At 38.7% G+C, this 14,687-nt stretch overlaps 1 protein-coding gene across 10 annotated transcripts in view; it reads right to left on the bottom strand.

The window, feature by feature from the left end:
- The window catches only part of POC5 (POC5 centriolar protein), a 47,557-nt gene that overhangs the window by 24,508 nt on the left and 8,362 nt on the right, over positions 1 to 14,687 (bottom strand). For 7 of the 10 annotated variants that reach the window (XM_037902993.2, XM_037902996.2, XM_027826904.3 and 4 more), the window contains one exon: positions 12,934 to 13,084. The exons of the other annotated variants lie outside the window; for them this stretch is intronic. In XM_037902993.2, coding sequence (XP_037758921.1) covers positions 12,934 to 13,084 — 151 coding nt within the window. The remainder of the gene's footprint in view (positions 1 to 12,933; positions 13,085 to 14,687) is intronic. 10 annotated transcript variants of the gene reach the window in all.

Below are 14,687 nucleotides of genomic sequence, written 5' to 3'. Positions count from 1 at the left end.
TAGCATCTGAAATCAAGAATTAAAAAGTCTCTCACACTCCAAGGCATAAATTAAATCACCAACCTGGTTTAGGGAGATATACATATTCCATTATATGTTTTTGCATAGCTTGCCTGATGCCTTTTATTCTGTTTTCACATTACTCTAAAGCATTTCATATAGGTAACAGTTAGAGACAGGATATTAGGCTAGATGGACAATTGGTGTATTCCTATATTTTAGTAGTAGTATAGGTTTTTAGCTTTGATTTTTATTTAATCGTCACTGCAAATAGCCTGTCCCCATTTACCTTCCTTTTCACTATATGAATGTATTTATACAAATTATACATACATTTCCAAAGTACATTCAACTTTTGCATTTTTCTTGGCCTTCCAGATTTGTCATAACTGCCCAGCTGCATGATTATCAAATTCTTCCAATTTTTCATGCTGTCGTCCTCCTATTCCACCTTTCCCAATACGATTGCCCAATACTACTTCTGCACACACCTTTGCTTTTGCTACATTATGCCATGAACATTAGAGATAGAAATTGTTACTTTCTATTCCTATCCTGCAATTTAACAGACCCCTATAAAATCAATAATCTTTTAGTCATTACATTCCCTTTAATGCTTGAGATTTAACAGGGACAGCAAGTCATGCCAAATAACACAAGTCGTTAACTATGCAGTAAACATATGGAAGAATATTATACTTGCAGTAGGAGAATGCCTATTACTTGAGAACAATTCCACCACCTGCTCAATCCTGAAAAAACTATACCTTCTATCCTTGCCATCACAGCTTTGCAAACAGGGACCGCTAACAGGGAGTTTTGAGAGGGAGTTCTCCAGGTGAAGGAGGAGCAAATACAGGACCCTTGGGGTAAGTGGCTGTCTGTAGTGCGTGTTTGTGTTTGGGGGTTACTTGCTGTGTGCTGAGCTTGTGTTTGTCTGTCTGAAGGACCATGTGCTGTGGCCAGCAGTTGGAAGCTGTGAGCTTCTAAACAAGGTTTGAAATCTAGAAGCCTCTGTTCATTGGCTGAGCCTTAGTCAGGGGGCAGGGCTATCAAGAAGGCCAGGGCTTTTTTGAAGCAGCAAGCAAGTGGCCAGGGAGCTTTGCAACCAGGGACCGTTAACAGGGAGTTTCAAGAGGGAGTTTGGAAGGGGAGTGGAAAGGTGGCGAGGTACACTTGCCATTTTTAAAACCTTTAAACTAAACTATAATCAAAACTTCTTGATTTAAACAAAAATCTTACCATTAACCTAGGTAGCTGTAGGAGAAAATGCAGGCAGAAGCCCAGCAGCAGAGTGGGGGCTATCCTGTTTATTGCACTCACTGTAGCATGTATGATTGCCTGCCCTGTGGGCGGGTGGCGTTGTGTGCATTCGGTGCAAGGAGCTCCTGGCCCTCAGAGACCGTGTATGGGCTTTGGAGGCCAGAGTGGCAGAACTGGAGGAGCTAAGGAAGGCAGAGAGGTATGTTGATGAGGCTTTCCGGGACACTGTAGATTTGTCCCACCTCTGGTCAGACAGCCCCTGCGCTGTTAAGGAGGATGAAAGGCCCAGAGAAGGAAAGCAGTTAATGGGAACAGAGGGAAACCTTCCCATAGTTGGGACCCTCCTTCCAGATGATGTTGGGGTATCCTCTCGCACTGAGGTTACCTCTCTGGGGGAGGGAACACCAGTCATTAGGAAAAGGCCGGTTTTAGTAATGGGAGATTTGATCATTAGAAATAGATAGCTGGGTTTGTGATGACTGGGATAGTGATAACCGTATGGTGACTTGTCCACCTGGTGCGAAGGTTGCTGATCTCTTGAGGCATCTAAATAGACTTACGTGTAGTGCTGGGGATGAGCAGGTGGTCGTGGTACATGTAGATACCAATAACATAGGGAAGGGTAGAAGAGACGTCCTGGAGGTCAAATTTAGGCTGCTAGGAAAGAGACTGAAATCCAGGACCTCTATGGTGGCATTCTCAGAAATGCTTCCAGTTACACATGCAGGGCCAGGTAGGCAGGGAGAGCTTTGGAGTCTCAATGCTTGGATGAGGAGCGGGTTAGATTTATTAGGAACTGGGGAAACTTTTGGGATAGTGGGAGCCTACACAGGAAGGATGGGCTCCACCTAAACCAAAGTGGATCCAGACTGCTGGCACTTAGTTTAAAAACTGCTCTGCAACCTTTTTAATGTTAAGAGATGAGGGAAAGCCGATTGCTGCAGAGGCGCACGTGAATTGGACAGAGACTTCTCTTAGAGGAGAGTCTATTGGTAGAGATTCTCTAGGTTTTAGTCAGGAGGAGGGGACAGAAGAGGATAAAGTATGGGCCAGATCAGACAAGAAACATTCACATAAAGAATCTGACACATCAGAAAAGGGCAGGCAAATAAACAGTGACAAGTTTTTAAAATGTTTGTACACAAATTCTAGAAGTCTAAATAATAAGATGGGTGAACTACAGTGCCTCATGTTAAAGGAGGATATTGATATAACAAGCATAACAGAAACCTGGTGGAGTGAGGACAATCAATCAATGGGACACAATCTATAGCTCAGTGGTTTGAGCATTGGCCTGCTAAACCCGGGGTTGTGAGTTCAATCCTTGAGGGGGCCATTTGGGATCTGGGGCAAAAATTGGGGATTGGTCCTGCTTTGAGCAGGGGGTTGGACTAGATGACCTCCTGAGGTCCCTTCCAACCCTGATATTCTATTATTCTGGGGTACAAAATATATCAGAAGGACAGAACAGGTCAGGTCATGCGGGGAGGTGGGGGGGGGGGGCGGGAAGAGTGGCACTATATGTGGAAAAAAATGTAGAATCAAATGAAATAAAAATCTTAAATGAATCCACATGTTCCATAGACTCTGTATGGATAGTAATTCCATGCCCTAATAAGAATGTAACAGTAGGGATCTATTATCGACCACCTGACCAGGACAGTGATAGTGACGATGAAATGCTAAGGGAGATTAGAGAAAAGGAGTACTTGTGGCACCTTAGAGACTAATAAATTTGTTAGTCTCTAAGGTGCCACAAGTACTCCTTTTCTTTTTGCGGATACAGACTAACACAGCTGCTACTCTGAAACCGGAGATTAGAGAGGCTATCAAAATAAAAAACTCAATAATAGTGGGGGATTTCAATTATCCCCATATTGACTGGGTACATGTCACTTCAAGACGAAATGCAGAGACAAAATTTCTCGATACTTTAAATGACTGCTTCTTGGAGCAGCTGGTACAGAAACCCACACGGGGAGAGGCAACACTCAATCTAGTTCTGAGTGGAGCGCAGGATCTAGTCCAAGAGAAAACCATAACAGGACCGCTTGGAAATAGTGACCATAACATTTAACATTCCTGTGGTTGGAACACCACCTCAACAGCCCAACACTGTGGCATGTAATTTCAGAAAGGGGAACTATGAGGAGGTTCGTTAAACAGAAATTAAAAGGTACAGTGACTGGAGTGAAATCCCTGCAAGCTGCATGGACACTTTTTAAAGACATCATAATAGAGGCTCAACTTAAATGTACACCCCAAATTAAAAAACACAGTAAGAGAACTAAAAAAGAGCCACCGTGACTTAAGCACCCTGTAAAAGAAGCAGTGAGAGATAAAAAGGCATCTTTTAAAAAGTGGAAGTCAAATCCTAGTGAGGTAAACAGAAAGGAGCATAAACACCGCCAAATTAAATGTAAAAATGTAATAAGAAAAGCCAAAAAGGAGTGTGAAGAACAGCTAGCCAAAAACTTAAAAGGTAATAATAACAAAATCTTTTTTAAATACATCAGAAGCAGGAAGCCTGCTAAACAACCAGTGGGGCCCCTGGACGATCGAGATACAAAAGGAGCACTTAAAGACGATGAAGTCATTGCAGAGAAACTAAATGAATTCTTTGCTTCAGTCTTCACAGTTGAGGATGTTAGGAAGATTCCCAAACCTGAGCAGTCTTTTGTAGGTGACAAACCTGAGGAATTGTCACAGATTGAAGTGTCACGAGAGGAGGTTTTGGAATTAATTGAGAAACTTAACAGTAACAAGTCACCGGGACCAGATGGCATTCACCCAAGAGTTCTGAAAGAACTCAAATGTGAAATTGCAGAACTATTAACTATGGTTTGTAACCTGTCTTTTAAATCAGCTACTGTATCCAATAACTGTAAGATAGCTAATGTAAGGCCAATATTTAAGAAGGGCTCTAGAGGTGATCCTGGCAATTACAGACCGGTAACTCTAACATCAGTACTGGGCAAATTAGTTGAAACAATAGTAAAGAATAAAATTCTCAGACACATAGAACAACATAAATTGTTGCGCAAAAGTCAACATGGTTTTTGTAAAGGGAGATCATGTCTTATTAATCTATTACAGTTCTTTGAGGGGGGTGGGGGTCAACAAACATGTGGACAAGGGGAATCCAGTGGATATAGTGTACTTAGATTTCCAGAAAGCCTTTGACAAGGTTCCTCACCAAAGGCTCTTACGTAAATTAAGTTGTCATGGGATAAGAGGAAAGATCCTTTCATGGATTGAGAACTGTTTAAAAGACAGGGAACAAAGGGTAGGAATAAATGTTAAATTTTCAGAATGGAGAGGGGTAACTAGTGGTGTTCCCCAAGGGTCAGTCCTAGGACCAATTCTATTCAACTTATTCATAAATGATCTGGAGAAAGGGGTAAACAATGAGGTGGCAAAGTTTGCAGATGATACTAAACTGCTCAAGATAGTCAAGATCAAAGCAGACTGTGAAGAACTTCAAAAAGATCTCACAAAACTAAGTGACTGGGCAACAAAAGGGCAAATGAAATTTAATGTGGATAAATATAAAGTAATGCACATTGGAAAAAATAACGCCAACTCTACATATGATATGATGGGGGCTAATTTAGCTACAACTAATCAGGAGACAGATCTTGGAGTCATCATGGATAGTTCTCTGAAGACATCCACGCAGTGTGCAGCAGCAGTCAAAAAAGCAAACGGGATGTTAGGAATCATTAAAAAAGGGATAGAGAATAAGACGGAGAATATCTTATTGCCCTTATATAAATCCATGGTACGCCCACATCTTGAATACTGAGTACAGATGTGGTCCCCTCATTTAAAAAAAAGATATACTGGCATTAGAAAAGGTTCAGAAAAGCGCTACTAAAATGATTAGGGGGTTTGGAAGGCTGAGTGGGGGGGAGATTTTGGAGGTCCATCATATTCTCTTAAATGAGCTGGGAGTTCAGGCCCACTGGGGTGCCCTGTTTACATTCTAAGCACATTATCAACTTTTAAAAACAACATTCAGGGAGAGAATTTTGTTAAGTAAACTGCAAATGTGGTATATAATGGGTCAGTATTGAGGACTGATAGCCTAAAGAGAACTCACTTCTCAACTGTTTGGAGAGGAGTCACCACTGTACATCTCTGCTACAAGAAATGTCTTGTTCCAGTCTCTCAAGTTTTCAGATCCAATTAACTACACTGATAACATGGAACAGGAAACTAAATGTTAATTTTTAAAATTCCAAAGCCTCTGAACTCTGGCTTTAACAGCACAGCATGTTTTATTCTGAGTAGCTTTCTTATTTGACTGGAAACTATTATTTATTGTGAAAACTATTTTAACAAAGGTTACGACAATTGAAGTTCTACATCTACAGTATATCACCTCTGCAGAGCCACACTCATCGACTTGAAATGCATGCTTCCAAAAGTCATGCAACTATTTGAAAAAAATAGTAACCAATGGAAGCCACCTACCACACTTATCCCTCATACATATCGTATAGAACACAGCCTTGTAAGAGTTGCAATTCCAATTGCCGTCAAGTTCAAAAAAATCTAGTGGGTGGGGAAAAAAAATAAACCTCAAAAAATGAGAGGAAGCTGGGTAAACAAGAATACTGAGAACTCCAGCATTTAATATTATATACAACATAGGTGTATACTTCCCCCCTGTGCAGGCAGTTAAAAAAAAAGTTATAGAACCCGGTCTTGAGAATTTTACTGTCATAACACAGCTATAGATAAAGACCAAATGGGAGCAGAGCGGCACAAGAATTTTTGTTGAAGATCCCCCTTAGTCTTTTGAAACGCCACTGGTGCTCAGAATGATAAGCTCTCTAGGGTAAAGCACGGAAAGGCATTTTCAGAACTGGGTTAAGATCACACTGGAGTAAAACCCTCTGACTGGGCTGTACACCACTAGCATTCCTAGCACTGGTAGAGTTGCACCGGTGCTAAATCAACAGTGGGAGAACATCTGAAAATACCTAATATGTAGACAAAGGCTACGAACAAGCAGGATAATTTCCAAAAGAGTTTGGCCCTATTCAAGGCATTGAAATAGGTCTTAAATCTCTTAGTTTATGATAAAGAAAAACTGATCAGAGAACTAAAAATGAATAGTAGCTTAGGTACAAGTGATCATAACCGGATTGCATTTATAATGTGCAAGCAGAATAAAGCCCAGACCATTAACATTATATTTATATGTATTTATTATTTTTATATATGTGAAAAATATATATATACACACACACACACAGTGCTTAAATATGGCCAATTTCACAAAGCTGAAAACAATTATGAGCCAAATCCTCTGTGAGGAAGAATGTAAATCAGAAAAAAATGTGAGTAAGCGGGAATCACTTAAGAACACCCTATTAGATGCTCCCCGCCAAAAATAAATAAAAATTAAAAAAAAAAATCACAAACCACAATCAAGGGAGAAGGCTGGACTTGTTTAAAAAACCAACCTGGTTCAGAGGGGAAGTGAAGGCAAGTGTGTGTGTGTGTGTGTACGTACGTACACAATATATATATAAAAAAAACATGAAGGAAAGAGGAAGTTGATAGTGATGAATATAAATCAGAAGTTAGGAATTGTAGAAAATTGATAAAGGAAGCCTAGCAGATAAGGACAAAAGGAGTTTTTGAAATATATTAGGAACAAAAAGAACCCCAACAGTGGTATTGGTCTATTACTATGAGGAAATGGTGGAATCATAAAATAATTAATAATAAATAATAATAATAATAATAATGCAGAAAAGTCAGAAGGGTTCAATAAATATTTCTGTCCTATATTTGGGGGGAAGAAACAGATGATATATTCTCACCATATGGTGGTGATGATACTCTTCCCATTCCACTAGTATATCTGGAGGATGGTAAACAGAAGCTAGTAGAGTTAGACATTTTAAAATCAGCAGGTCTGGATAACTTGCGTTCAAGAGTTTTTAGAGAGCTGGCTGAGGAGCTCAGACTGTTGATTTGATTTTCAGTAAGCCTCGGAGCACTGGGGAAGTTTCAGAAGACTGGAAGAAAGCTAATGTGCAATTTTTTTTAAACAGTAAACAGAATGACCCAGGTAATTATAGGCATGTCAATCGGACATCGATTCTGGACAAGATAATGGAGCAGCTGATACCAGACTCGATTAATACAGAACTAAAGGAGGATAATATAATTAATGCAAATTGCCACAGGTTCATGGAAAACCGATCCTGTCAAACTAACTTGATTTTTTTTGGATGAGATGACAAGTTTGTCTGACAGAAGTAATAGTTTTGATATAATATACTTAGACTTCTGTAAGGCATTTGACTTGCTACTGCATGACACTTTGATTTAAAAAAACTATAATAATATATAATGAACGTGGGGGCACATTTAATGGGTTAAAACTGGCTAATTAATTTGTCTCAATGTAAATGTAACTGGGGAACCATCACTGAGTGGGTCTATTTCCAATGGGGTCCAGCAGGGATCGTTACTGGCCCTACCCTATTCAATATTTTTATCAAATGACATGGAAGAAAACAAAAATCACTGATAAAGTTTGCAGATGACACAAAAATTGGGGGAGTGGAAAATAATGAACAGGACAGGTCTCTGACTCAGAGCAATCTGGATTGCGTGGTAAACTGAATGCAAGCAAACGATATGTTCTATAACATGGTGAAATGTAAACATCTACATCTAGGAACAAAGAATGTAGGCCATACTTACAGGATGGGGGACTATTTTGGGAAGCAGCGACTCTGAAAAAGATTTGGGGTGATGGTTGATAATCAGCTAAAGATGAGCGCTCACTTTGATGCTGTGGTCAGCAGGGCTGATGCGATCCTTGGATGCATAAACAGGGGAATTTCGAAGAGGAGTGAGGTTATTTTTACCTCTAAATTTGGCATTGGTGTGACTGCTGCTGGAATATTGTTTCTAGTTCCGGTGTCAAAAATTCAAAAAGGATGTTGAAAAACTGGAAAGGATTCAGAAAAAACTCATGAGAATGATTAAAGGATTAGAAAACGTGCCTTATAGTGATAAGCTAAATAGATTGAGCTCCTTGAATCTAATAAAGAGATTGTTAAGGAGTGACTTGATTAGCCTATAAGTACCTCCCTGGGGAACAAATATTTAATAATGAGTTCTTCAAGCTAGCTGAGAAATTTATAACACAAACAATAGTTGGAAGTTGAACCTACACAAATTCAGAAGGAAATAAGGCATACATTTTTGATGGTGAGAGTAATTAACTTGGAACAATTTACCAAGGGTTGTGGTGCATTCTCCATCACTGAATTTTTAAATCAGAATTGGCTGTTTTTCTAAGAGAGATATTCTAGGAATTGTTTTAGGGAAGTTCTATGGCCTGTTATACGGGGTCAGACTACATGATCATAATGGTTCTTTCTGGCCTTAGAATCTATATACTCTGGCTTCTCCACATGAACTGCATGGGAATAGAAAGATTGTCAGGATAATAAATCAGAAGGCTTTCCAGGGGAAGGATGTAATGTCAGTTTACGCTTGTGTTTTAAAAAAAAAAAAATTAAACAAAAAACACACACCTATGAAAGGAGGATCAACAAGCACCTAAATTTCACTTATTCTATCAGTTGAAATAAGCACAAACAAAACTTTAGAGATGGTATAAGGAATAGTCCCCAGCACACTCAAATGGTGGAAAGTTAAATCTAGTAAGAATTAAGCTTAAGTAGGATGAGGTGGAGGAATTCCATACCCAAGCATAAAGATAAATCATCCTCTTAAGGAATCATTTAACTGTAGAATGTGCAGAAACTGAAGATCCTTTAATTGGGTGGGGGTGATGGGTGAACTGCTACTCACCAATGAGCCTAAATCATTGCAACAGATAAACCATACATCTTTAGAGGTATTAAATGATCCAGGATAAATTGAATGGAGCATAACTGAGAGGCTGCATTTTGCGTATAGCTCACCTAGAAAAATGTTTCCATTTTAAGTTCAGAACAAATTACGACCAAATTACAAACTCAAAGGTTTTAAAATGACACACAAAATGTTAGTTCACGGCCAATGAGGACTGAAGAGAAGTAAAGGTGAATCTTTTTTCTGTAAAGAACCTAAAGGTTCTCTAGTTCCCTTTTCAATTTGTCAGTTTTAATTGAACCATGAAAGAAAACACTGTTTATCTGGAAATATTTAGTCTCAAAAGTCAATTTTTCCTTTCTGACCTGACAATTTAGCAGCTCAGGTTCTATGTTTAGAACAGCAAGAACACCCACCTCAAACTAAAGCAGAACTGCCAATTCAACTCTACACTGTTAGGCACTCAGATACAGAGATGATGAGCACATATATATAAAAAAAACTTTAAATAGTAAGGTCATAAATCGTGACAAGAAAAAACACAGAATCCTGAGCGCTGACCTTGGATGTAGGATTATTTTTAATTTATGAACATTTTTAGAAGAATAACTTGCAGGGAGAAAATCTCTCAGTTTCTTATTCAGTTATTAAGCTTGTCCCTCACAAGGTTTTGGCTGTTTCATACTAGAAATGCCAGTGTAACCAGTCTGTTTTGCCTGACTGAAAATAAATGCGTATTTGTGGTGTATATGGTAGCTTTAAAAATTCTCAGCATTCTTTTCAGACAGATAGCCTATCTTCCTGTAGTACCCTCTTCAAGAAAGTAGGAGCAATCATCAAACAAACGGCTGTCTATGGGCCCTGATTCTGTTACCTTTACTTATACCAAGTATTATCATACTCCATAAATAATCCTGTTGCAGAGCAAGGTACTGAACTTGAATAGGATGTCAGCATCAAGCACTACATTTGTTCAATTCTGAAGAAAATCATACCGTGAACCAGAAACTGTATCCATGGAGACTGATTGGGAATTGGTCCTGCTTTTTTTTTTTTTTTTATTCTTTAAATTTAAAAAAAAATACTGGGGGGAGGGATAGCTCAGTGGTTTGAGCTTTGGCCTGCTAAACCCAGGGTTGTGAGCTCAATCCTTGAGGGGGCCATTTAGGGATGTAGGGCAAAAATTGGGGATTGGTCCTGCTTTGAGCAGGGGGTTGGACTAGATGACCTCCTGAGGTCCCTTCCAACCCTGATATTCTGTGATTCTATGATTTCAGTGTAGCTGGAATTGAAATCTCTAGTCAACACCAGCAGTATTTTTTGGACTGGGATTTGCTATGTAATATTGTTCCAAACTGGTACAAAATTGGGACTTTTCCTCATTTACCTTCACAGGCTCAGCAACTCGGGGGTCTCCAGCAACTTGTTCTAGAACTGTCCTACAATTCTAGAGTGTTACAATTGTGTTTGAATCCTGTTGACCTACCTCATCATGTTAATACCACCTAACTCTTTCTTAGTGCTTTTTAACCATAGATATCAAAATGCTTTCCAATGGGGATGAGTCTCATTACCCCTATTTTACAGAAGGAGAAACTGAAAGATACATAAAACCAACCAGTTGTAATTAATGTTTCCCTCACCATCCGCATTCATTGTGCTGGGAGATTTGAAGCCCAGAGAAAAATTCTTTTGAATTCAAATCATTTGTACCATAGTGGACTCTATTCCCAGATGTATCTGCTCTCACTCTAGCAAGAGTTGGAGGACAACATGAAACTCTATGATTAAGGATACAAATTAGTCACAGAGGTCATGTATTCTGTGATTTTAACAGATCTGTGACTTCTTTGGCTCCGGCTGTCGGCACTGGGCATGTTACTGTTTATTACACAGCACTGACACATTTCGCATACAGGCTATGTCTACACTACCGCAGTAAGTCGACCTACACTATGCAACTCCAGCTACGTTATTCATGTAGCTGGAGTCGACATGTAGCTTAGGTCGAATTACCACCGGAGGTCGATTGGAGAGTGATCTGCTGTCGATTTGGTGGGTCTTCACTAGACCCGCTAAATCAACTGCCGGTGGATCGATATCAGAGTGTCAATCCCAGCTGTAGTGTGAATGTAGCCACAGACATTCTCATAATCTCTTCTCATCCCAGAGAGGTCACTTCATGCTCATGCCCATAAGCTTCATAAGCACAGAACTACACAGACTGCATCTGAACCTTTCCATGACAGCATTAATTGTTCTGAAATATGAGTTTTCAAATTCCTTGTGTGTGTGTGTGTGTCTGAATTTCAGTATCACCTGCCACTCTTGTGCTCTTATCAGGGGTAAAAACCGGCCTTCTACCCCTTCCCACAGAGGTTCTTGTGTTCAGAGAATCCACTGTGGTCGTGCTGCACTGGGGAGAAGTTTTGGAGATGATGCACTAATGGGACTCAGCGCCTCTTATAAATGAAGAAGCATTTCTTCAAGTGGCATCTGTGTGTTTGGAAAGGAGGGGGAGAGTAGGAGAAAGGGTGTTGCTGGCCAGAGTGCATGAATGTGGCTTTCACTACACAGATTAACTTGCCAAACCTCTGTGGAAGGGGAAGTACAAGGGACACAGCTGCTACTGCTGCCCTGAAAACATTGACTTACGGCCTGGAACATCCAATGAACCGTTAAATTGTTACTACTTGAAAATTAAAAAAACAAACACCACTAAAAAAATAAGCCATTCAAACATTGTGTAAACCCAGCAGATTCCTAATGATAAAAAATGCATATTAATAAATGCTCTCCATGTTGGAGCATCTTTTCACATTAGACAACACACAAAATGCTTTGCTTTATCTGATGATGCTTATTATTCTTGCTCAAACTACTCTCACAACAGCTCTCTAAAATGAAAAGCTATGTTCTTAGGAGAAGTTAGTATATGTTATTAAGATGAAAGGGAATATTATCCAAGAAACTTTGAAGTAACACATAGCACTGGTTTCTTAGGTTTAAAGTTGTCAGTTCAAAGACATCAGTGGAAGGGTATTATCAAGTGGCAATACTCGGTCACTAGCATCAGAGAAAAATCATATATTTGCATGGATGTAAGTGAAAAGGAGACTATTTTATTTTGGTGTTATTTGCTAGTATGTTCACTTCTTAAAAGAAGCACATATAATCTCATAGTATGTATTTGAAAAACATTGAAAATACTTGTTCTTAATGCAGACCACATCTTAACAGAGTGCACTTTGTGGACCACTTCCCCTCCCATTCCATATTGCAAAATATCCCTATGGTAACTACGGCAAATCGCCTACAGGAAAACAAACTATTTATGTATTTTTAGTTCTTTGTTGAGATTTAGCAACTAGAAATTAAGAGAACCACCAGCACCATGTAACCAGCCAGTTTCCATAAACCACCTGGAGTGCTCCACAGACAGTGGTTTTGGGATCCCCTGTTAGTAGAACTCCCTCCTTAGCTTATTTTCAAACTATTATACAAGGTAGATTTAAGCTAAAGTAAGATATAAGGCTGACAGAGTAGTTTCTTTAAAAACGTCAAAATTCCCTACAAAACTTAAGACTATATCACAAACACTTATGTTTTGAGCTCCAGGATAGCAGATATTTAAAAGAACCCTTTACCACGGAGTTTTTTTCTTAAGGTAACAAAGTTTGCATATTATATCAGCCAGTGCAGTTCAAATGATGCAATCACCAGATACTCAGATAACAGTATCTATTTATGTTACAAAAATTCTATTTATACTCTAACATATAAATACATTTCTCCCTCTCCCCCCACACACACTACCTGGAGTCTTAGGGTAATTGATGACTTCATCCATTAAACTTGAAAACCTGTCATGTGCTGTCAGTTCTGCAGCAGGCTCAGACTGCCTCAGGACACATGGTTCAAACTTTGGAGTCACTACAGCATAACGAAGCAGCTCTTCATATTCATCCTGTCACAACAGGATGATAAATAATTATAAAGCTACTGTTATAGTTTTTAAACACAAACACAGGAAGAAAGGAATGAAAATGGATATGTTAGCTTTTAAATGAGTGTTTTGTATCACATGGTAGAATAATAATTTTACTTATGTTTTCATGGCTCAGCTGTTTCCCTTCAATTTAATAGGCAGAGTTAATGATTTAGCTCCCTTTTATTTCCTATTTTAGAAAGCCCATACTGCATTCTAGTTAATGCATTATAACGACCACACAGTACACATTCTAAATAATTCTTTGCTAGCTGAATTAAAATTACAGATCTTATAGGAAGCACTCTAAATTACTTTAAAAAACAGCATAAGTGTTGGACAAATATTTCTTCAAATCACTTAAGTTATCAGATGGCCTACTACTACTTTTGCGCATCATTCTTATTGTATATGAAGAAATATACTTTTATTCCCAACACAGAGGTGCCAATGAGGAGTACATCAGATTTCAATGTTTGCACAATGAGAATATATTTGGGAGGAATTACAAATACGACATTTGGTTGTTTAATGTCCTCCCGTCTAAATTTGATTTGAATATTCTCACTTACTTTAAAATATTTAACTTTTGTTGTGTGTTACATTTATACCTTATTGGAAAAACAAAGACCACCACCACAAACTCCAGAACTTGGATTCTATAATTTTCAATGTGTGTTATTGTAGCATACTGGAAATGGGTTGTATCACTTTGGATAGTATGCAAGCACCTCTAGTGAAACTGTTCAGAAATCTGCCATGTATTATAGCAACCCTGCAACACCACTATAGTTGAGGTTACGTCACAACTCCAGTTTAAAGGTTGAGCTTTCTAAGTAGTCTAAAAATGAAATGCTAAATTGGATTCCTTTGAAATTTGCTGTGACCAGAACACAGTGAGATATCAAGGAAATGAAAGCCCAACCAACAGCTCAAAGTTGTTCATGAACTAACAGCATCACTATTTACTCCTACTGTCCCTTCTATTTTAGAATATCAAGGCACTACACAATACAAATGATAAATTAAGTTTCATTGCAACCCTGCATGGTGAGTTAGATAAGGATTAATTATTTAATCAAGGTTAATGCATCTGCTGAAAAACAGACAGCAAGAAGGTAGCAAGATACACACAGACAACACATAGATATTTTCATTTCCAGTCACGTGGTTTGGCCACACTCTTCTTCTCACCGTCATGCTGCTTAATATGTACATCCCGAGCACTCAAAATATTCATACCAAACCTAAGGGAAAATTGGAGTATATAGACAGTCCTCTGAAGTTCTCATTTCTCTCAGTAAGACCCCATTCATTACTTGCAAGAACAAATATGATGCTATATCCAAACTGATCCAACATGTAATATCATGGAAGTGTTGCTCATGTATCTAAAACAGCCACCAAATTTATGGCATGAAACTTTGCCATAGAAAGTTACAGGGCAATGCTGACAGAAAGGAAGTTTGTATTTTCTTTTTTTAATTGAAAAAAGAAAAGAGCAAACTATGAGATTTAATGTGGACTATGAACATTTTAAGTAATTAACCAAAAGGAGAAGCCGCTATCCTATTAAAAAAAA

Source organism: Chelonia mydas, chromosome 5 (genome assembly GCF_015237465.2).
Source record: "Chelonia mydas isolate rCheMyd1 chromosome 5, rCheMyd1.pri.v2, whole genome shotgun sequence".
Classification (NCBI taxonomy): Eukaryota; Metazoa; Chordata; order Testudines; family Cheloniidae; genus Chelonia; species Chelonia mydas.
The sequence above is the reverse complement of the archived record's forward strand: the minus strand, read 5'-3'. Positions and strand labels throughout refer to the sequence as shown.